Source organism: Rhinopithecus bieti, unplaced genomic scaffold, assembly GCF_001698545.2.
Source record: "Rhinopithecus bieti isolate Rb0 unplaced genomic scaffold, ASM169854v2 scaffold_15296, whole genome shotgun sequence".
Taxonomy (NCBI): domain Eukaryota; kingdom Metazoa; phylum Chordata; class Mammalia; order Primates; family Cercopithecidae; genus Rhinopithecus; species Rhinopithecus bieti.
Window position 1 is genome coordinate 1,747,305 of NW_016809075.1, and position 24,206 is coordinate 1,771,510.

At 38.6% G+C, this 24,206-nt stretch overlaps 1 protein-coding gene across 1 annotated transcript in view; it reads left to right on the forward strand.

The window, feature by feature from the left end:
- The window catches only part of ZRANB3 (zinc finger RANBP2-type containing 3), a 320,084-nt gene that overhangs the window by 234,037 nt on the left and 61,841 nt on the right, over positions 1-24,206 (forward strand). The window contains 4 exon segments of the mRNA XM_017888482.1: positions 9,993-10,112; positions 13,028-13,147; positions 15,683-15,862; positions 18,988-19,140. Coding sequence (XP_017743971.1) covers positions 9,993-10,112; positions 13,028-13,147; positions 15,683-15,862; positions 18,988-19,140 — 573 coding nt within the window.

The window sequence follows — 24,206 nt, forward strand, 5'->3', positions numbered from 1 at the left end:
ATGATAAATAGTAAACAAAGGAATGAACCAAAAATAATCAATGTTACCAGTACAAAGTCAATTAGTGGAGAATCTCTGATAATTAGGAGAATTACTTTTCTTCTGTGTCATTGTTTTTGTTGCTTTGTAATATATGTTGAGAATACAATGGATGAAAATGAACACATTCTTCAGATTTGTGATCAGCATAATACTCTCCTAGAAAAAAAACCAGATACCTGTGTTACGTATGGTCTGGCCATCTCTCAATTCAAGTCCATTACAACAGGTACATCACAACAGTGCCTCATTTTTAGAAGAAACCATTTGGGGAGAAATGCCAGTTATTTTTCTATGAAAAGGATTAAAGCCAACCCATAATTTAAAATTTCTTGTCACTAGAGGGATGGCAGCATTCCTTCGTGCCTTAACAACGTTCCAGAAGGCAAATTACTTTAAACACGTTTCCATTATGCAAAAAGTATGTTTCCTCTTTAATTGCCTCAGCAGCTTAGCACAGGTGGAATCCTATTTATAATATGCAGTGAGGTATAATGAGGCCACTGCAATATTCCCTGCTGCACAGGGTCTGGGAAGATATGAGACTGAAGAGTGCTGCTTCTTCTGCCATTTCTGTAGTTTCGGAAAGGATCTCTGGCTCTGAATTGGGGACACTCCGCCTCCTCTTCATTAGCAGGAAATAGTCAGCGATAATCAATACAGTGCAAAGAAAATAATGTTACCATTTTAAAAGATAAAAGAGTATATTAACTATATGGAGATGTGGCATGGAGGAAGGCTTTATTAAAGATAAGGAAATAATCCACTTGAGAAGGAGTGTTGTAAGGTTTTTGAGGTGGCAAGAATGGGTAGGTTGGAATCACAAATAGAGGAGTTTACCATAGAAAAAGAAGAAATAACCTCTCTGCCAGGCACGGTGGCTCACGCCTGTAATCCCAGCACTTTGGGCGGCCAAGGCGGGCAGATCACCTGAGGCTGGGAGTTCGAGCAGACCAGCCTGACCAACATGGAGAAACCCCGTCTCTACTAAAAATACAAAATTAGCCAGGCGTGGTGATGCATGCCTGTAATCCCAGCTGCTCAGGAGGCTGAGGCAGGAGAATTGCTTGAACCCTGGAGGCGGAGGTTGCAGTGAGCTGAGATTGCACCATTGCACTCCAGCCTAGGCAACAAGAGCAAAACTCTGTCTCAAGAAAAAAAAAAAAAAGAAGAAGAAATAACCTCTCTTGTTACAAAAGGAAAGGAAGTAAGGATGAGTAAAGTAAGGAAAGGTAACAGAGGCCGGGCGTGGTGGCTCAAGCCTGTAATCCCAGCACTTTGGGAGGCTGAGGCGGGCGGATCACGAGGTCAGGAGGTCGAGACCATCCTGGCTAACACGGTGAAACCCCGTCTCTACTAAAAAACACAGAAAAACTAGCCGGACGAGGTGGCAGGCGCCTGTAGTCCCAGCTACTAGGGAGGCTGAGGCAGGAGAATGGCATAAACCCGGGAGGCGGAGCTTGCAGTGAGCCGAGATCGCACCATTGCACTCCAGCCTGGGCAACAAGAGCAAAACTCTGTCTCAAAAAAAAAAAAAAAAGAAAGGTAACAGAATTCTCAGATGTGATTCTGTTTTCTTTGGGCAAGGGATAGTTTGAGAGCCGGGAGTCATAGGTTATGATTTTGAAGGAAGTGGAAGAGGTTGAAATAGTTTTTGCAGTTTACTGGAGAAATATGCTAATAATAGGAGCTAATACTTTTATAATGTCCACTATGTGCCAAGCACTAATCCAAACATATTTCATGAACTAACTTATTTAATTTTCACCACAACCCTATGCAGTATAGGTACTTTTATCTTCTTTTATAGATGAGAAAATTAAACTACAGAGATTAAGTGACTCTCAATGTCTCTCACATTGTAAATGATGGAGCTAGTATTCAAACCCAGACTGTCTGGCTCCAGAGTCCATGTGCTTAGCCATCATTCTACAAGGATAGCTAAATAGACATAATATTTGTTAATGACCATAGATTAATGTGTTACTTATTTTTCTATTAGTGATTTTTTTAAGGGTCAAAGTCTTGCTCTGTTGCCCAGGCTGCAGTGCAGTGGTGTGATCGCGGCTCACTGCATCCTCTAACTTCCAGGCTCAAGCTGCCCTCCCACCGCAGCCTAATGACTAGCTGGGACCACAGGCATGAGCCATCATGCCTGGCTCCCTATTAGTGATTTTTCAACATCCCTGAATAGGCATGGAAAAGATACAGACTTTAAAGTCTGTACATTCTGTGTGTTTTGATTTTTAACACCCAAATAAGGTTTATTCATGAACAAATAAATAAACCTCACCAAATAAGGTTTATTCTGTACTTATTGCCATGACTAGTGAATGGAGTTTAGAAATAAATCAAGAATGTTTTTAATAATTGAATTCAGTTTTAAAAGAATTAGATTAGCTGTTTTTTTTTTGTTTGAGACAGGGTCTTACTCTGTCACCCAGGCTGAATTTCAGTGGCACAGTCACAGCTCACTGCAGCCTCAACCTCCCAGGCTCAAGCAGTCCTTCTGCCCCGGCCTCCCAGGTAGCTGGGAGTACAGATAGGCACATGCCATCACACCCGGCTAATTTTTAAATTTTTTGTAGATACAGGCTCCCACTATGTTGCCCAGGCTGGTCTCAAACTCCTGGGCTTGAGCAGTCCTCCTGCCCCAGCCTCCCAAAGTGCTGGGATTATAGCCATGTGTCGCTGTGTCAGGCCTAGATTAGCTGTTTTGATCAATGACTTTTATGATCAAACTTCCATGAAAATAACTTTCTTAAAGTTCATAATACTATTGGCTTTACTTTGTCAAAATTTGGGTAAATTTTGGGTAAATGGAATTATGTCATTCTTAGGAATGCTGTCTCTCATGTATCCTTGCCAAGTTGATTGATTGATTGATAATGATTGCTTTATTGTAACTTGTTCTGAAAACCTTACGGAAAGATTTAGGATCCCAGGGTTTTTTTATAAAATTATGTTGGTTAAGATATTAAATTGGAATTGCCTTTTTCACAGGGTATTGTATCCCATCTACCCTTCAGTGTGCTGCTGGTGGAACTCCATCAGTGTCAAAAGATTAAATGTATTAGAGGTATTAGATTTGTATTTGCAGATATATTTATAAGGAAGTAAAACATTCTTTGAGATAAGAAAATAATACTTTTGATAGTTCACTGGAACCATCTTTTGAAGTGAAACTATTGTTTCTTTGGGAAAATTTGGGCATGAGACTCTGTAAAAATGTTCAAAGCCCTGACATTATGGTATGGAAACTGCTAGTCTTCTCCTGAAGGCTGTCTCCTACCAGATTTCAAAATGTTTACTAACAGATTTGAAAATGTTTTTTCAGGCTGGTGAAAAAGTTTCTAAATTAAAAACTATCGGCAAAGGGGAAGGGACACTGGAAGACAATGTCTAGCCTTCCTTTTGTGGGGAGCTGCAGAAGCTAGGCAGGGAGTAAATAAACAATGCATATTCTCTTTTACTTTGGTACTTGCCTCTGCTTATTTAAGATAATTTTAAAGGAGAGAAAGTAAATCAACTATCATAAAAGAAATGTTATTAAGGAACAGTATAAGGTGAGCTAGATAAATGAATAAAAATAAGAGAGTATATCAACTGATGAATGAATAAAATGCATATATATTCATACAATGGAATATTATTTGACATTAAAAAATAAATGAAGTGCTGATGTATGCTACAACATGGATTGGAAACCATTACACTAAGTTAAAGAAGCTGTCTCAGAAAACACATATTATATGATTCCATTTATATGGAATGTCCAACAGAGTCAAATCCATAGAGACAGAAAGTTAATTAGTGTTTACCTAGAGCTGAAATGATGGGGAGCTGGGGTATGACAGCTGAGAGGTAAAGGAATTCTTTTTAGGATAATGAAAAGGTCCTAACAGCGGGGCGCGGTGGCTCAAGCCTGTAATCCCAACACTTTGGGAGGCCGAGACGGACGGATCACGAGGTCAGGAGATCGAGATCATCCTGGCTAACACGGTGAAACCCCGTCTCTACTAAAAAATACAAAAAACTAGCCGGGTGTGGTGGTGGGCGCCTGTAGTCCCAACTACTCGGGAGGCTAAGACAGGAGAATGGCGTAAACCCGGGAGGCGGAGCTTGCAGTGAGCTGAGATCCGGCCACTGCACTCCAGCCTGGGCAACAGAGCGAGACTGCGTCTCAAAAAAAAAAAAAAAAAAAAAAGATACTGGTATAATGAAAAGGAAAATTAGTCCTTGAGCTCCTGTTAGGTTGTGATGTTGTGATGATACACAATTCTGCAAATGTTCTAAAAGCCATTGAATTGTACACTTAAAAGAGTGAATTTTATGGCATGGGAATTATATCGCAGTAAAGCTATATTTTTAAAAAGAGAGAGAACCTAGGTTCTTCTGTCTTTTGTTGTCTGACCCAGTTCGCTGCTTGCCCTCAACAGCTCCTATTATAGCCCCAAGATGACTGCTGCATTCCAGGATATCAGATATGAAGGCAGCCCATAATGTCTAAAGCAAGGAAGAGTGTTCCTAAGAGTGCCTTTGTCAGGGAGGATGTTTTTTTTGAAACCCCCAGCAGACTCCTCAGATGTCATATTAGTCAGAATCATTTGCAGGGGAAATGAAAATGCTAGGTTTGCTTAGACCAATCACAATTCACCTGTGACTAAGAAGACATTAAAAGAGCTTTAAAAAAAAAGAGTTTAAAAGGTCATGCGATATCTGAACAAAACTGTCATTTGATTGGGTTCTGAGGACTTCAGGACTTAAAGGGAAGCTTTCTTTTTGCTCATACTGTCTTAGCTGTAAGTTATAGCTATTAAAGAAAAGATTATTCTGACTTGTTAAAACAGTAGGGAAGACTACTCAAGACTATTGCAGTATAGAGGTCAACTGTTTTGCAATAGGCAAGAGAGGTTGAGCCCAATTCCAAATACAAGGACAAGTAGAGGTTTATAGCCAGCAAGTAGGTTGAGAGAGTTGATGAATGGAAAATTACTAAGAGGAGACCTGAAGGAAATTCTTGCTAAAAACAGGCCAAGGCTTTATACATCCAAAGGTGCGGAGTGAGGAACTAGATCCAATATCAAGAGTGGGGGGATTTTCACTGAAATCACTTAGTGGGGTTCTTATAAGACTGGGCTATGCAGGCCTGGCAAGGACAGGATGGACACAGAAGACCAAGGTGAAGGCTTAGTTGCACAGAGAGCTCAGGAGAGCCTAACTAAAGTTAGGTCAAAGGAGAGTCTTTGTCATAGTTCAGTTTTGATGTTTTTGTCTTTCTTTTTTTTCTTTCTTATTATTTGATTAAAAGCCAACAATTTGAAATCAAATAACTTTTATCAGGTCTTTAGTGCAATATAGATTTTTCTTTAACTACCTTTACCTCAGAAAGTAAGATGTGTACCTCTTCACTGAAAAAAAAATGAATATTCTCTTCATTGTTGTATTTTATTTTATTAATTAATTTATTTATTTATTTTGAGATGGAGATTTGCTCTTGTTGCTCAGGCTGGAGTGCAATGGCGCAATCTCAGGTCACCGCAACCTGTACCTCCCGGGCTTAAACGGTTCTCCCGCCTCAGCCTCCCGAGTAGCTGGACCACAGGCATGCGCCATCACGCCCGGCTAATTTTGTATTTTTAGTAGAGACAGGGTTTCTCCATGTTGGTCGGGCTGGTCCCTAACTCCAGACCTCAGGTGATCCTCCCACCTCTGCCTCCCAAAGTGCTGGGATTACAGGCGTGAGCAACCGCACCTGGCCTGCATTTTTTTAATTAAGATATAATGTATAGTTAATTACTTAAATTAGACCTTCGACTAACAGACTCATTACTAACAGATCAATTCTAGTAAAATAAAATAGAGTTTTGAACACATACATTTTCTGCAACTTCTGTGAAACCTGAACCGGCATAACCAAGATGTTGATTATTATGAGGACCTGCCATTCCACATACTATGTGCTTAAGATCGTTGGAAGCACATTCCTGTTCAGATAATTTAAAATCTGACAATGCAGTTAGAGTTTTTATTAGAATAAAATCAAAATAGTTAAAATGCATGCATAGTACATTTTAAAATGAAAATCTGTGTAATCCCCAGCTTAAGAACCTAAGAGAATCCCAAAAGTTCATTTGTTACTTTCGATGTTTTAGTATACTAAACACATTTTCTCCTAAAAAGCAGTATCACAAATGATGGTTAAGTTGCGTTGTTAGTCCTAAGAGCCTATTTAGCCAGTTATGTAATTGAGCTTTATAATAATGTTAGGAATCATAAACCTTTTTGAAGAACTAGTGGAAAGGAGTGGGAAAAGGGGGCTTGAACTTTGGCATCAGCATCTCTGGTTGTGATGGAAGCAGGTGATATCAGTGGAGGAGACTCTAACGAAAATTGCTCACTTGGGAAGAGGAGGGGGAATCCATCTGAGACTAGAGGTTTAGCAATTATATCGTTTGTAAATCTGGACTGGATAGTAATGAATGTACCTTAAAAGTACTCCATCTTGACATGTACATTTTGAAAGGCTTGTCACAGTAAATATAGCTCTTTAGGCAAACATGCACTTTATTAAAATGGTTCAGTTGCCATGACAACATATCCGGAATTTATAGCTCCTTGTTTTGACAGTACTTCATTTCCACTTTCCAAGGCACTGAAATCCAAGGCTAAAGTTCTTAACAGCCCCTTCTCTTATTGTATGATGAATTTCTGTGATATGGAAAACTTAGACATGCAAAATGTCGTTTGCAGAATCTGTCATGTGACTTTATAGTCATATATATGAATTTTAAGTAGGTATTTTTCAGTTTCAAAATACCTCCTTTATAATTTTTTATTACCAAACCTACATAGTGTCATAGTTTAATGACCAGAGATCCAAAAAATAACAGTCTCCTAACCTTATTTCCCAAAGGCAACAACCTTCTTTTCTTTCAGCTGATTTTTTTTTTTTCGTGTTTACTTCAAATCCCTCAACACCATACTTATATTGCTGTTTGGTTTGTATTACTATTTGCTTTGTAATTTTAGCTGTCATCAGTTGGCTTCTTAATACGGAAGATAAAATTTTAGCCCTTTCTGTTATTTCCATCCTTCCATGAAAGTGATAATCATAGTTTTACTGATTTTATAGCAACTTATTACCAATTTTGGCTTGATCAGTATGCACCATATTTATTATTAGAACCATATTTACAACATTTACAGGTGAAATGTATGCTATGGATATGTTTTCTTCCACAACTCATTTTATTTTCTTTGGCATTAATAATTATAAACGTTTTTATTTTCTTCTTTTATTAGTTTTCTATGTAGTTGTCACTAATTCATCCTCAAAGTTTCCCCTAGTTATTTAACCTTCTCCCATTATCTTTAAACATTAAGCATTGTATTAATCTCATCTTCTTAAAGAAATTTCCCCTGGTTCCTTCTGATGAGCTCCAGTCTGAACTGTTACTCTTTAGGCCTGCTGCAGAGCTCCCATCCTAGAGATTTTCACCTCTTTCCTTTATATTATTTTCTTTCTTTGTTTACTTCCTTGTTTTGTTGGAGGATTTTCTCCAGTAGCTTCCCAAGAAATGGTATATTGGAAGCAAATTATTTGCATTCCTTGCATATTTGAAAATATTATTATTCTATCTGATTTTTAATTAGCTGGATATAAAATTTGGGGAAATCATTTTCTCTCATTTCTGGTATTGGTATTGAGAAATCCAATACAATTCAGAATTGTTATTCTATTTTGATTCTATGAAATCTTTTCTTCCCTTTTCTGGAAGCTTATAGAATCATTTCTGTGTCCCAGTGTTCTAAAATTTCTTGATAATGAGCCTCATTCTGGGTCTGTTTTCATTCATTGTGAAAGACACGAAGTGGGTCTTTTCCATTTTTCATTTTGGAAACTCATGCCCTTCAGTTATGTAGAACTTTATTTCTTTGATTATTTTTGTTGGGTTTTTTTCTCTGTTTGTTTTCTGAGACTTTTATTGTTCCTATGTTTTCATACATTGCCCTCATGACCTGATCCCCTAATTATTTTATATTTTATATTTCTTTTTTTTTTTTTTTTTTTGAGACAGAGTCTCACTCGGTTGCCCAGGCTGGAGAGCAGTGGCGTAATTTCGGCTCACTGCAACCTCCACCTCCCAGGTTCAAGTGATTCTTCTGCCTTGGCCTCCCGAGTAGCTGGGATTACAGGTGCGTGCCACCACGCCTGGCTAATTTTTGTATTTTTAGTAGAGATGGGTTTCACCATGTTGGCCAGGCTGGTCTTGAACTCCTGACCTCGAGTGATCCACCCGCCTCGGCCTCCCAAAGTGCTGGGATTACAGGCGTGAGCCACCATGCCTGGCCTATATATTTTCTGTCTACTTTCTAGGAGATTTCCTTAGCTTAATAACCAATGAATTATCCATTTCTGCTATTATATTTTTCATTTCTGAGAGTACTTTTTTCTCCTCTTTATCTCTCTCTCTTCCAGTTTTCTTAGCTCTGTATATTTGATCTGTTCATACACGTTGCTTTCTACAAATATCTATTGATCTTTGGTTGGTTGCTTATATTTACAAGAAAGACACTAACCACTGACTAGAAGCTCTGCACATGTATATGATTTATAGACTATGGCCTTCAATAAATGGTGTTCTGAATGGGATGTCTCCTTGGGAAACCCCTGATAGCAGTATCTTTAGTTTTTTCTCTGGCTGGTCAGATTCCTTAGAAAAGAATCACTTTATATGATTCTACTCTCTTGCCTGAAAGACATAAGCCTGTTTCTGTTTTGGGAAGTATAGGGGTAAGAAGGCTGGGAGAGAGGGGCAGATCTCAGCATTTATTTTGTAACTTTCATGTAATCTCCATGAATTTTGTAGGATATACTTATCATCAATATAGGATTCCTCCATCCAAATACCCTCTATTTTATCCACTCCAGAGAATAAGTCTGTAGTTTTCTACCAGAATGGTTATAGTAGTTACCTATTGTATGGAAGAGGTAGAGAGAAGGTAAATAGCAGTATTGTACATAATCAACTACTTAAACATTATTTCAGCAGGTCCTTCTAGCCACACCTGTCCCCATTCCAGAGGTGTCATTTTCTGAACCTTTTTAGATGACTGCAGCATAAATCAAGTGCTTCTCCAGTTTCCATAGCCAGTTTAGGATCTGTGAGATTGGTTAATCAGTTGTCAGTCATTATCTACTTCTTAGCTTCCAAAGTTTTGTTGCTATTGACTTTTCTCCAGTTCTCTTTGCCCCTCTACACTTAGATATCTTTTAAACATAGCATTGAGATGGAGCAGAAATTAAATGTGGTCAGCCTGGTATCTATTTCCAAAAGTTCTAAATAACCAGTTTTTTAAAAGTTAAAAGATACGTATATTCATATTTTAAACTTAATTTCTCGGTTCCCTTTTTTTTTTTTTTTTTTTTTTTGAGACGGAGTCTGGCTCTGTCCCCAGGCTGGAGTGCAGTGGCTGGATCTCGGCTCACTGCAAGCTCCGCCTCCCGGGTTTACGCCATTCTCCTGCCTCAGCCTCCCGAGTAGCTGGGACTACAGGCGCCCGCCATCTCGCCCGGCTAATTTTTTGTATTTTTTAAGTGGAGACGGGGTTTCACTGTGTTAGCCAGGATGGTCTCGACCTCCTGACCTTGTGATCCGCCCGCCTCGGCCGCCCAAAGTGCTGGGATTACAGGCTTGAGCCACCGCGCCCGGCCTGTTTTTTAATTCTTCTAACTCTTGTCTTCTTCTCGTTTAACTGCTCAGGTTTTTCCCTTCTTGTCCCTCTTCTTCAACATTTTCCTCACATGTGGGCTTCTACTTCCTTAGGCTACCTAGGAACAGTGCAGTTAAAAGTTTATATTTATTGATTTTCAAGCCGCTTTATTAAAAGTGACAGATTTTAAATAATCATTTTTATGACACTAATAAGGTTTACCTTCTAATATTTAGGCAGGTGCTGTAAAGGATTATATTAAGATGATGCTTCAGAATGATTCACTTAAATTTCTGGTTTTTGCTCACCATTTAAGCATGCTCCAAGCTTGCACAGAAGCAGTCATCGAAAGTAAGGTATGTTGCTATTTTTTAATTAAATACTTTTTAGAATGCATATTTTTACTATACTAAACATCAGTTGTAGTCTCATAATTGAGGAGTTTTTTGTCTTCTTTAGATGATGGTATATAAATTGTTACACATTTTTCTTGAAAATTATATTAGTATTATATGATAATGATATACTATTAAATTTTCTCTTTTCTTAACTGATCTCATAATTTTCCACTGACCAAATTATCTGGATTGATTAAAGATATGTTGCCATGATAGGCTATAATGTGAATTTCATTTTTATTCCTGGATATACCATTTTAGAGTGGTGTAGGTGGTTAAACGTTAGACTTTCTATTTACCTGCATGGTGGCCTTTGAATGTAGGTGACATAGAGAGGAAAGAAAGAATGAATTTGGCCAATGTTAGTACCCAACTGCAGTCATACCATTTAAACTTCCAGGCAGTGTATGGAAAATGATTACTAAAATTTAGTGTAGATGTATTTGAAACATACAGCCCAAGTAATTTATCAGGTTAGCTCCATCAAGCCGTGTGGCTTTACTGCATCTTCTTAGGTCTACCTTGATTTCCAGTAGTCCACCAGTGAGTGACAGCATCTTCCTTTGTTTCTATCAAAGATAAAAACTTAGCATACATTGTTTAAACATTAGTTAATATGTTAATTAATATTACCAAAGAAATACTTCTAGTATTTCCTTCATAGGAAGAGTTATAATAAAGTGCTGTACATTAAAAGGTACTTTCTCATTGATTATGTAGTTTCTGAAAAACACCCTCTAAGAGTTAATTAACCTTAATATTTTTTAAATGATTGGGCAAGAAATTAGATTCCTAATATTTTTCTTATTCTGATTCCATTATACCTTAAAACTACTGGGATCAATTCGAAGTATAGTAGTCTTTTTTTCTTACATCCATTTTACTGATATGTTTAGAATCCCATTTAGCTTTACTAAGAGTTTAAAATGTAGATATAGGCCAGGTGCGGTGGTTCACACCTGTAATTCCAGCACTTTGGGAGGCCGAGGGGAGCGGATCACCTGAGGTCGGGAGTTCGAGACCAGCCTGACCAACATGGAGAAACCCCGTCTCTACTAAAAATACAGAATTAGCTGGGCGTGGTGGCACATGCCTGTAATCGCAGCTACTCGGGAGACTGGGGCAGGAGAATCGCTTGAACCTGGGAGGAGGCAGAGGTTGCAGTGAGCTAAAATCCCGCCACTGCACTCCAGCTTTGGCAATAAGAGGAAAACTTTTTCCCAAAAAAAAAAAAAAAGGGGGCCGGGCGCGGTGGCTCAAGCCTGTAATCCCAGCACTTTGGGAGGCCGAGACGGGCGGATCACGAGGTCAGGAGATCGAGACCATCCTGGCTAACTCTGTGAAACCCCGTCTCTACTAAAAAATACAAAAAACTAGCCGGGCGAGGTGGCGGGCGCCTGTAGTCCCAGCTACTCGGGAGGCTGAGGCAGGAGAATGGCGTGAACCCGGGAGGCGGAGCTTGCAGTGAGCTGAGATCCGGTCACTGCACTCCAGCCCCGGCGACAGAGTGAGACTCCGTCTCAAAAAAAAAAAAAAAGATATTCATGGGGTTGGAGGTGAATTTTTCCCCAACTCTCCCTACCCTGACAATGTATTTTCTTTAGAAAGACCCTCAGAGGATTTTATAATCTTCCTTAATGGCTATTAAATGGTTCACTGGTTGATGTATACTTGCTCTTTGAGGACAGAACATTGATACGGGACATTCTCTTTAATAATTAACTTGGATATTCCCTTATAAAAGTGAATATTCATATGTTCCAACTATTTAAGGGTATATTTTCTATAGCAGTACATATATGAATAAGGTTTTTTGAAATTTAGGACTTACTGTTTTTAGAAGTTGGATAATGACTTCTTTTTAGCTATTCTAACACATAGTGATAACCCCCTTTTCTCAATTCAAACCATTCTTAAAGACAGCAATGTTCAGTTTAACACTTAATGTTTCCCTACTTTTTAAAAATGTGTGTGGTTGCCTCAGTGCCCCACCTCATAGAGATGACCATATCACATATTTCTTTTAAGTTTAATAATGTGTAAAACCAGAATTCAAACAATAGATTAAAAGCTCTATTTTCTGGCTGGGCACAACGAGGCAGGTGAATCACGAGGTCAGGAGATGGAGACCATCCTGGCTAACACTGTGAAACCCCATCTCTACTAAAAATACAAAAAATTAGACACGCATGGTGGCGGGCGCCTGTAATCCCAGCTGCTCGGGAGGCTGAGGCAGGAGAATGGTGTGAACCCGGGAGGTGGAGCTTGCAGTGAGCAGAGATCTCACCACTGTACTCCAGCCTGGGCGACAGAGCAAGACTCCGTCTCAAAAAAATAAATAAATAAATAAAGCTCTATTTTCCCAGTTAATATTTGAGATATTTCAGAAATAAATGTACTACTCTTCATGAATCCATAATTTATGGCAGAATCATCTTTCTCTTTTCTCATGTCTGGCTTTATTTTCACTTTAGAATTAGTGATCTTAAAACTTTAGAGTTAGTCTGATTCATGGTTTAAAGTTGTGTGTCAATTTACATAGAATTTTACTGAAGACAACATTAGCTTAATTCATAAAAGATATGTGGAGCTTCAGCTATATACAAGGCATTGCCCTTAGCATTGATGGGATAAAGATGAATTAGACATAGACTCTACCCTCAAGTAGCTTAAAAGATTAAAAAAATAAGAAATTGTTATAAGAAGCTATTTAAAAACTTGGTAAGATTCTTCTTGTATAACATTTACCAATCTGTCATCTTAACCAAGTTCCATTTTGTTATATGACCGTAAAAATAAGCTGTAAAATATATAAAATGAGATGGGTACCTAGGGGCTTGTCCTAATTTTGCCGTTTCCCTTGTTGATGCTAGACTCGTTACATTAGGATAGATGGAGGTGTTTCATCTTCAGAAAGAATACATCTGGTTAATCAGTTTCAAAAGGATCCTGACACTCGTGTGGCTATCCTAAGCATTCAGGCTGCTGGCCAGGTAAGAAATTTTCAATGAAATGTCATTGAAATAAGAAAAAAGGCCATTCACTATAACTTTGGTTTGTAAACTTATAATTTTCTATCTTGATGCCTTGTATAATAAATATTAATTCTCCTTCAGAGAGTTCCAGAAAGTGTAATAGAAAGAGGCCTTGACATCTTTGACACAGATCTCCTAAATTTTCAAGGAAAGTATCTCTTTGAAAGAATATACTTTCAAAGAAGAGTAAGAAGTGTATAGTTAATTTGATTGTAATCTTTTTGCGTGACCTTTTTTCATTCCTTTGAATTTGTATAGGCTTTTCTCATACCTGTCTCATATCCAACCCTTCACTTACTTGATTAGATTTGAAGGCAAGTAAACAGAAATTCAGATTAAGACCGACTTAAATACACAAAGTTTAATTCTCTTATGTAGACAGTCCAGGCCTAGCATGATGTTTGCACAAAGTCCTTAGGACCTACACTCCTTCTCGCTTTCTGCTTTACCACTCTTAGTATCTCTTATCTAAAAGGGCTGCTAGAGCTTCATCATATCTGCAGTCCAAGCAGCTGCCTGAAGAAAAGCACACTGCATCTCACTGTCTTGTAGTTAGTCCCACAAGCACACCTAATTTCAAGGGAAGCTGGGAAGAGTATCCTTTATTCCACGTAGCTCCACTAAAAATTGGGTGTTACGTTACAAAGGAATAAGAGAAGGATAGACACTAGGGAAAGTAATGGCAGTCTCTGCCACAGTAGATAAGAGGGGATCTTCTGGACTGTTTTTCTGCTAACATTCTAAAATATTTTGTTGTAAATGTCTAAGCTAGGATATTTAACATAGGGAAAAGTAATTGAGCATACTGCTGTTCAGCCAAGCTGATACATGCCAAAGATCTGCTTTTACTCAGCTAATTAAAGTATATAAAATTGTATACAGAGAGAAACTTTATGAGGATGAAGCAGTTCCACAATTCACTGGGAGTTCTAACCAAAAGGACGGTTGTCTCAATGCTTCCCTCACGTTCAGTTAACCTTCCAATAATCAGAGTTATTTACCTGTTAGACTATTCCAACCATAGAGAATATCATCAAAAAGGGCTTAGAATTAGAAATGAAGTACTTAGAGCTGGGGAGGTGCTAAGTAGGAGAAAGCTAGACGGGAGATTCTAGGACCTTTTGAAATTAATAATGTATGGGGCACTTACATTTTATTCAAGGCTGTTTCTGAAGACCTTATATAAATCAAGACTCATATACTTGAGGACTGATATCTCCATAGGAATAAAGGAAAGTAGAAAGGTCTTTGTTCTTGATACTGTGAATCTTGCATTATAGTTTAGCAGCTACTTAGAGTGGTATTGATCTTGCCAGCATATTTTCCCTTTATGCTTGTATAGTCAAATGATGCTTTTTATAAAATTAAAGATGTCTCTCTTTAAAACTACTTTTATTGTTTCTGCATTATTTCTAATATTCTGTGGCATTTTCAGTCCTAAATAGCAGCACAGTTTAATGTGTGTCTCTGTATTTTATTACCTCTAACTTCTTTTCAGAGACTGATTTTCAGTAAATTTTTCAGCTTGAGAACTAGTACCACCATTTAATTAATGCTAGCATAATTTTGTTATGTGACATGAAAATATTTTAAGTGAAAATAACATATCAAAATAATAGGAGTTGCAAAAGTCACTCACAGAAGTTAGGTGCGTGTGAACAACAAACAGCACTGATTAAATAATACTCTGAAAAAATGGCAGATATTTCTGTTTACCACCTAATGTCATTTTACTGCTATATGGCTATAGCATAAGCATGGTTCACATTTCATTCAGCCTACCAACATTAAAGTCATGCATTTTTTGACACATTGTTTAGTTTGACACATTTTTTAGTTTGAGGGTTTTGCATTATTTCATATAGTGATTATAAAGCAAGACTTAGTTAATATTTTTATGTCACACTATTTGAAATTCATGAAAATGCAGTTGTACAGAAAATGCAATTGCATTGTATATATTGAGACATAGGCAGTAAATTTCAGCTCTTTGGAATATAACATGAAAAATATCACAGGAAGAAAATGGTATAACCAGAGACATTATTTTCTTGCTTTATAACATGACAGTGTGAATTAAATGAAGAGGATGTAAATGCTGTCTGCCTAGTTGCTATAGATACCATATGTTGGAAATTGTATTCTCATTTATAAAGTATTTTATTAGATTTTCCAGTGGTAATGTGAATCCGTTCATCATCAGAGAATAAAGTGATTTAGTTTATATACTTCCATCAAGCTGGCTTTTGAAATTTTGAAATACCTTTCAAATGTGTTTTCTGTAGTTCACCTAGCTACGGTATGTTGCATTAAATATTCTTCATTTGCCTTTCATGAATTAAATCTTAATTTGGCCTAAAATAAACAACTAATTTGTTTTCAAGTCCTTCAGTGTTGTCCATTTAACATGTTCAGAAAGACTTTATTATATATGGCTGTATGTTACATTCTCAATTTATTTGCATCTCAATTTATTTGCTTTATTTCACTTAGGGATTAACATTTACTGCGGCAAGTCATGTTGTATTTGCTGAGTTGTACTGGGACCCCGGACATATCAAACAAGCAGAAGACCGAGCTCACAGAATTGGCCAGTGCAGTTCTGTGAATATTCACTACCTTATTGCAAATGGAACTCTAGACACCCTTATGTGGGGAATGTTGAATCGCAAGGTAAAGCTTGAATTTAAATCAAGTTAGCAGCTTACTTATTATTAACCATAGCCAATTGAGTTAAGAGGCTGAGTTTTAGTGTTTTCAGGCAAAGGATACTTAAGTACATCAAGATGATGATAATAATAGAGACCAAGTTAAGAAAAGGCTTCAATAGTAGTACCTTGCCTGCTCTCCTCGGTAATAAGAGAGGCGTGAATTTCCACGTATTCCTGTTATCTTCCAAGCCCTTCTACTACATTAGAGGGACAACGATGGGGTTGGCTAGCAAGGAAACATAATGTCGCACCATTGCACTCCAGCCTGGGCAAGACTGTGTCTCAAAAAAAAAAAAAGGATTAGATGATTTCTGGGTTAGTTTGTTTGGGCAGCCATAACAAAGTACCATAGATTGGGTAGTTTATAAATAATAGAAATTTATTTCTCACACTTCTGGAGGCTAGAAGTCTGAGATTAGGATGCCAGTATGGTTGAGTTCTGGTGAGGGCCCTCCTCCAAGTTGCTGACCACTGCTTTCTCACTGTGGAAAGAGGTCAAGAAAGCTCTTTGGGGTCTCTTTTATAGGGGACTAAGCCCATTCATGAGGGCTCCACCCTCATGACCTAATCACCTCCCAAAAGCCCCACCTCTGAACACCACCAACATTGGGAGTTAGGATTTTAACATCTGAATTTGGGGGCATACAAGCATTCAGCCCATAGCACTGTTTTCAATTAAGTGTTTTAAAGCACTGAATATAGATATTCAAAATGCCAATCATATGTTAAGTTTCAAAGCATATAAATATTAGAATAAAAGTTTTTATGAAGAAAGTGAATAGTATAACTTCTCAAGTAAGACCTTTTCTCATTAAGCATGAACCATTGACTGGGTAATGGGCTATAGTTTTGGATAATTATTGCTATGGTTTGAATGTTCATTCCCTCTAAAACTTACTTTGAAACTTAATCCCCACTGTGGCAGTATTGAGAGGTAGGCCATTAAGAGGTGATTGGCCTTCTTTCCCACCCTCTTCTAAAAAAAAGAAAAAAAGGTGATTGGGTCATGAGGGCTCTGCCCTCATGAATGGATTAATCCATTCATGGATTGAGGGATTAATGGATTATCATAAGAGTGGGCCTGGTGGCTTTATTGGAAGAGGAAGAGAGACCTAAGCTAGCACCACTCAGCCCCCTCCCCATAAGATGGCCTGTGCTGTCTCAGAACTCTGCAGGTACCCACCAGCCAGCAAGAAGCCTTCACCAGATGTGGCCTCTCAACCTTAACTTCTCAGCTTCCATAAGAAATAAGTTCATTTTCTTTATATATTACACAATTTCAGATATTCTGTTATAAGCAAAAGAAAACATACTAGATGTCAATGAAGAGTCAAACTGTAAAATATTTTAAGAGATTTACTCTTAGCCAAATATGAGTGACAGTGGCTCATGACACAGCCCCAGGAGATTCTGAGAACTTGTGCCGGAGGTGGTTGGGCTACAGCTTGGTTTTATGCAAGGTGGGGTGGAGGGAGGCATTGGTTCCAGATCATAGGTGGATTCAAAGATTTTCTGATTGGCAGTTGATTGAAAGAGTTTATCTGGGGCCAGGCGCGGTGGCTCAAGCCGGTAATCCCAGCACTTTGGGAGGCCAAGACGGGCGGATCTGGAGGTCAGGAGATCGAGACCATCCTGACTAACACGGTGAAACCCCGTCTCTACTAAAAAATACAAAAAACACTAGCCGGGCGAGGTGGCGGGCGCCTGTAGTCCCAGCTACTCGGGAGGCTGAGTCAGGAGAATGGTGTGAACCCGGAGGGCGGAGCTTGCAGTGAGCTGAGATCCCGCCACTGCACTCCAGCCCAGGCGACAGAGCGAGACTCCGTCTCAAAAAAAAAAGAGTTTATCTGAAGATAAACTCTTAACCTGGGTTTACCTGGGTTAAGATAAGGAGTTGTGGAGACCAAGGTTCTTCTTAGGCAGATGAAGCATCCAGGTAGCAGGCTTCATACAGAATAGATTGTAAATGTCTCTTTTAGTGTTTTTTTTTTTTTTTTTTTTTTTTTGAGAGATGGAGTCTTACTCTGTCTCCTAGGCTGGAGTACAGTGGCATGATCTCAGCTCACTGCAACCTCTGCTTCCCGGGTTCAAGCTATTCTCCTGCCTCAGCCTCCTGACTAGTTGGGACTACAGGTGCCCACCACCATGCCCAGCTGAGTTTTGTGTTTTTAGTAGAGATGGGGTTTCACTATATTGACCAGGCTGGTCTCAAACTCCTGACCTTGTGATCCGCCCACCTCAGCCTCCCAAAGTGCTGGGATTACAGGCATGAGCCAGCGCTCCTGGCCTCTTATTAGACTTTAAAAGGTGCCAGAATCCTTAGTTAATTCTCTCTGGGATCAGGATAAAGACCTGGAAAGGAACGGGGATTCTCTACAGAATGTAAATTTTCCCCACAAGAGAGAGCTCTGCAGAGCCATTTCATACAAAAGAAATATGTTAGGGAGTAAAAGGTTTCCATTTGTTTTAGGGCCTGCTATCTGTCATGTTGGTGTCTTATTGCTACAAAGAATCTGTTTTGTCAGTCTTAAGATCTCTATTTTAATGTTAATGCTGGTCAGCTTTTTTGAGATGGAGTCTCACTCTGTCACATAGGAGTGCGGTAGCAGGATCTCAGCTTACTGCAACCTCTGCCTCCCGAGTTCAAGTGATTCTCCTGCCTTACCCTCCCAAGGAGCTGGCATCACAGGTGTCTGCCACCACGCCCAGCTAATTTTTCTATTTTTAGTAGAGATGAGATTTCACCATGTTGGGCAGGCTGGTCTCAAACTCCTGACCTCAGGTGATCAGCCCCCCTCGGCCTCCTAAAGTATTGGGATTACAGGCGTGAGCCACTGCGCCTGGCCTGTTTCAGGTTTAATTTAGAATGCTCTTTGCCAAGAGGAGGAATCCATTCAGTTGGTTGGGAGGCTTATAATTTTATTTTTGGTTTACAAAGATAATTATATTAATAAAGCCCATGCTATGTTGGAACAGTGAGATTATCTTAGTGGGTAGCTTATGATTTAAATGCAAAATCAAGTTACTTAGTGAATTTCAGCTGTGAGATGAACTGCTGAAAAATTCATTAACTTTTTCCTCTTGTAGGCTCAAGTTACAGGGAGCACACTGAATGGTAGGAAGGAAAAAATTCAGGCTGAGGAAGGTGATAAGGAAAAATGGGATTTCCTGCAGTTTGCTGAAGCTTGGACTCCAAATGACAATTCTGAAGAGTTAAGGAAAGAAGCTTTGTTCACTCATGTAAGATTATATGCCTTACTGTTTTTTATTTTTTTTTTAGTATCCTGAAACCATAACTTTGTATGTATGGTTTTAAATAGCAACTCTCAATTATTTATGGTATTGAAAGGAGACTTCACATAAAGCTGGAAACCCCCTTAGAACCAAAAATTAACATTATTTTCCAACAGTTTTCGTACTTACTGTTCAGCTCCTCAGATAAACTGAATAAAATTCAGAGTTCAGAAGAAAATATAGGCTATCTTTATGACGCTGAGAATAGGGAAGCATATACTAAATGTTCCTTAAAACATGCAAATAATAAAGAAAAAGATTCAGATATTTGAGTATATCGAAATCAAAGGTTTTGTTATACAAAATGTCCTGTATATAAGTCACACACTCAGTAAAGATATTTGTATTACAATGTCCAAAGTATTTGAAGAATTTATACAACTCAATTAGTAAAGCGTAAACAAGTCAACAGAAAAATAGGCAAAGAGCTGGGCATGGTGGCTGACACCTGTAATCCCAGCATTTTGGGTGGCTGAGGCAGGCAGATCACCTGAGGTCAGGAGTTTGAGACTAGCCTGGTCAACATGGTGAAACCCTGTCTCTACTAAAAATACAAAAATTAGCTGGGTGTGTTGGTGCACGCCTGTAATCCCAGCTACTCAAGAGGCTGAGGCACAGATATCGCTTGAACCACCTGAACCAGGAAGGCAGAGGTTCTCGTGAGTTGAGATTGTATTGTGCTGCACTCCAGGCTGGGCGATAGAGTGAGCCTGTGTCTCTGTCTCAAAAATTAAAAAAAGAAAGAAGAAAAAAAAGAAAAATAAGCAAAGAATATGAGCATCAGAGGATACCTGAATAGCCAATAAACATGAAAAGAAGCTCTACCTCACTAAAATAAGGCAAATTGTAAAGATAATTTTCCTCTTTACTATTTATTAGTAAGTAATTAGCGGTCTAACAATTTCAAAGTATGTGACCCCCCCATTCCCAAAACTTGTTACTGAGTGGTTTTAGCATTCATTAATGATATTTGCATGAATCACCTTTGAAATGGTCTTTCTTTTTTTTCTTTTTTTTGAGACAGAGTCTCGCACTGTCGCCCTGCCTGGAGTACAATGGCGTGATCTCAGCTTACTGCAACCTCTGTCTCCCGGGTTCAGGCGATTCTCCTGCCTCAGTCTCCCGAGTAGCTGAGATACAGATGCCTGCCACCATGCCTGGCTAATTTTTTGTATTTTTAGTAGAGACAGGGTTTCACTATGTTGGCCAGGTTGGTCTCGAACTCCTAACCTTGTGATCCGCCCACCTCGGCCTTCCAAAGTGCTGGGATTACAGGTGTGAGCCACCACGCCTGGCCTGAAATGGTTTTTCTAATTCCATCATTGCTTCTATATTTATTAGTTGTCATTTTTCTATAAAGAAGACATTTACCTCCCTGCTTTGAAAAAATATGACTATGGACCAGGCGTGGTGGCTGACAGACCTGTAATCCAACCCTTTGGGAAGCTGAGGTGGGTGGATCAGTTGAGGTCAGGAGTTTGAGATCAGCCTGGCCAACATGGTGAAACTGCATTCCTACTAAAAAAAAATACAAAAAAAAAAAAAAAAATTAGCCCAGCGTCATGGCACATGCCTGTACTCCCAGCTACTCAGGAGACTGAGGCAGGAGAATCACTTAAACCCAGGAAGTGGAGGTTTTGGTGAGCCGAGATCACGCACCGCACTCCAGCCTGGGTGATGGAGTGAGACTCCGTCTAAAAAAAAAAGAAAAAATTACTATGAACTTAGGGGTTTCAATTATTGTTATTATTTAATGTGTTATAATCCTTTACCTTTTTTTCGTTTTAAGCTTAGATCTGGCTAATCAAAGCTCCTTTAAATTGGCTCCTTTTTAAAAAAACACATCCTTATAATTCTCTGAGTGCTTCCTTGCTTTCTGGCACACAATATATAACAGGTTCACCTTAATTTTTTTGCCCCAGACCTGGAATTGGCCCATTTCTTTAAGGAGCACTTACTCCCTTTACTGTGGAGTGATATTTAGAAATTAGGATTTTGTTGTTGTTCCTCTGGGCTGTCATTGCTTCTAGGCTCTTTTCAATGTACAGAATATGTTCTCACGCATATATAAGGATACATGCACAAAGATCTTTATTGTGTCATTTTTTAGAATGCAAAAAAATGGAAACAACCAAAATGCCCATCAATAGAAGAATGGATATGTAGATTGTCATATCTTGTAAAATGCTATTTAGAAGTTAAAGTGAGGCCGGGCGCGGTGGCTCAAGCCTGTAATCCCAGCACTTTGGGAGGCCGAGACGGGCGGATCACGAGGTCAGGAGATCGAGACCATCCTGGCTAACACGGTGAAACCCCGTCTCTACTAAAATACAAAAAACGAGCCGGGCGACCTGGCGGGCGCCTGTAGTCCCAGCTACTCGGGAGGCTGAGGCAGGAGAATGGCGTGAACCCGGGAGGCGGAGCTTGCAGTGAGCTGAGATCCGGCCACTGCACTCCAGCCCGGGCGACAGAGCAAGACTCCGTCTCAAAAAAAAGAAAAAAAAAAAAAAAAAAAAAGTTAAAGGGAATGAGTTATATTTATATGTATCAACATGATGAGATCTTGAAAACACAAAGTTGCTTTAAAACACATAGCACACACAGTATAGTCTATGTTTATGAATACACATATGTAGTAAAACATAAACACACATTGGAAGAATATATATCAAATTTATAAAATTNCTTGCAGTGAGCTGAGATCCGGCCACTGCACTCCAGCCCGGGCGACAGAGCAAGACTCCGTCTCAAAAAAAAAAAAAAAAAAAAAAAAAAAAAGTTAAAGTGAATGAGTTATATTTATATGTATCAACATGATGAGATCTTGAAAACACAAAGTTGCTTTAAAAACACATAGCACACACAGTATAGTCTATGTTTATGAATACACATATGTAGTAAAACATAAACACACATTGGAAGAATATATATCAAATTTATAAAATTGGTTACCTCTGGGAGAGGAGAATGGATGTGGGGAAGAATAAAAGTGTGATAGCAACTTCAGCAAAAATGTTTTATTTCTTTTATTTTATAAAAAGATCAGAAGTACAATATTAATATTTGTAAATTTTCAATGGTGGATACATAGATTTTTGTTGTATTCATTATACATTTCTATATGTAAAATCCCCAGTCTCACCTCTAACAAATGCTATTTAGAGATTATTTATAAATTTAGTAAGAAATAATATATTAGAGAAATTTGTAATTTATAATGTCTGCTGTTTCCTAGCCTTTTTTTTTTTTTTTTTAAATTCTTTTTTTTTTAAAAGACAGGCTCTCTGCCTGTCACCCAGGCTGGAGTCCAGTGGCATGATTATAGCTCACTGCAGCTTCAAAGTTCTGGACTCGAGATTCTCCCATCTCAGCCTCCCAAGTAGCTAGGACCACAGGCATGTGCTACCATGACTGGCTAATTTTTTATGTTTCATAGACAGAGTCTCACTACGTGGCTCAGGCTGGTCTCAAACTTCTGGCCTCAAGCAGTCCTCCCACCTCTGCATCCCAAAGCATAGAGATTAGAAGCATGAACTGCCACCACTCTTGGCCTTCTAGTCTTTTTGGGGTAATATGGTGTCAGAGTTACAGAGAGTTTAATTTTAATTTTTCAAAGAACTGATCAGAAGTTATAGGAATAAAATTAATATTTACATTTTTTCTGATAATACAAAATTAAAATTTAATGTGAAGTTTAATTTCATAAAATACATTATGTGGAATCATATTAATTTTTAATTATCTTATTTGGAGGTCTAGTACAATTTTTTTTCTAGAATATTAGAATATAATTCTGTGAAATGTTGCTAAAAAAATAGATTATTTATAATCTCGTTTAAAAAACGAGTTTTCTTTTTTCTTTTTTTTTTCTTTTCGGAGATGGAGTCTCACTCAGTCGCCAGGCTGGAGTGCAGTGGCACAATCTCTACTCACTGCAAACTCCGCCTCCCGGGTTCAAGCAATTCTCCTGCCTCAGCCTCCCAAGTAGCTGAGACAACAAGCACATGCCGCCACGCCTGGCTAATTTTTTGTATTTTAGTAAAGACGGGGTTTCACCCTGTTGCCCAGGCTGGTCTCCAACTACTGAGCTCAGGCAATCTGCCCATCTCAGCCTCCCAAAGTGCTAGGATTACAGGCATGAGCTACCGCGCCCAACCAAGTTTTCTTTCAGCAATGCTTATTATATTATATTCTGGTCTACAATAAAGTGAATAGAAATCCTAGCTATTTTAAAAATATATAAATAAACCTATGATTTGTGGCTGTTCTTTCTCTAAAACTTCCTATCAAACTATGTTTACCAGTTCATTTCTAAGATAGGTATTAAGAATTTGAAATAAATCTTCCTACATATGTATATGTTTATTGTTTTTTAAAGTTTATCTGAAGAAAATATATATTTGTGTACACAATTTTAAAAAATCACCCATACCAAATTTTACTTTCTTGAGTTAGGTATATCTTTCATAGTTCAGTGTTGTCTTATATATTTTCTAATACTTGTCTTTATACAAATGCAGTTTGATGTAAATTGGAATCCTAGAATGTAGGGATCTTTTGTTTGTTTTGGTTAGTTTTGCTTTGTTGGTATTTGTTTATTTGTTATATGGCCAGCAAGTGAAGTGTGCTTTGATTGACTTTAGGTGAGTGTGCCCTCTCACCACTCTGTCTATACCCTCCCAGCTTCATGCAGTTTAAGAAATGTTCAATTGGCTGGGCACGGTGGCTCAAGCCTGTAATCCCAGCACTTTGGGAGGCCGAGATGGGCGGATCACGAGGTCAGGAGATCGAGACCATCCTGGCTAACACGGTGAAACCCTGTCTCTACTAAAAAATATGAAAAACTAGCCGGGCGAGGTGGCGGGCATCTGTAGTCCCAGCTCCTCCTGAGGCTGAGGCAGGAGAATGGCGTAAACCCGGGAGGTGGAGCTTGCAGTGAGCCGAGATCGTGCCACTGCACCCAAGTCAATAATATATTCAATATGTACTTACTTTATATTTATATATACTTA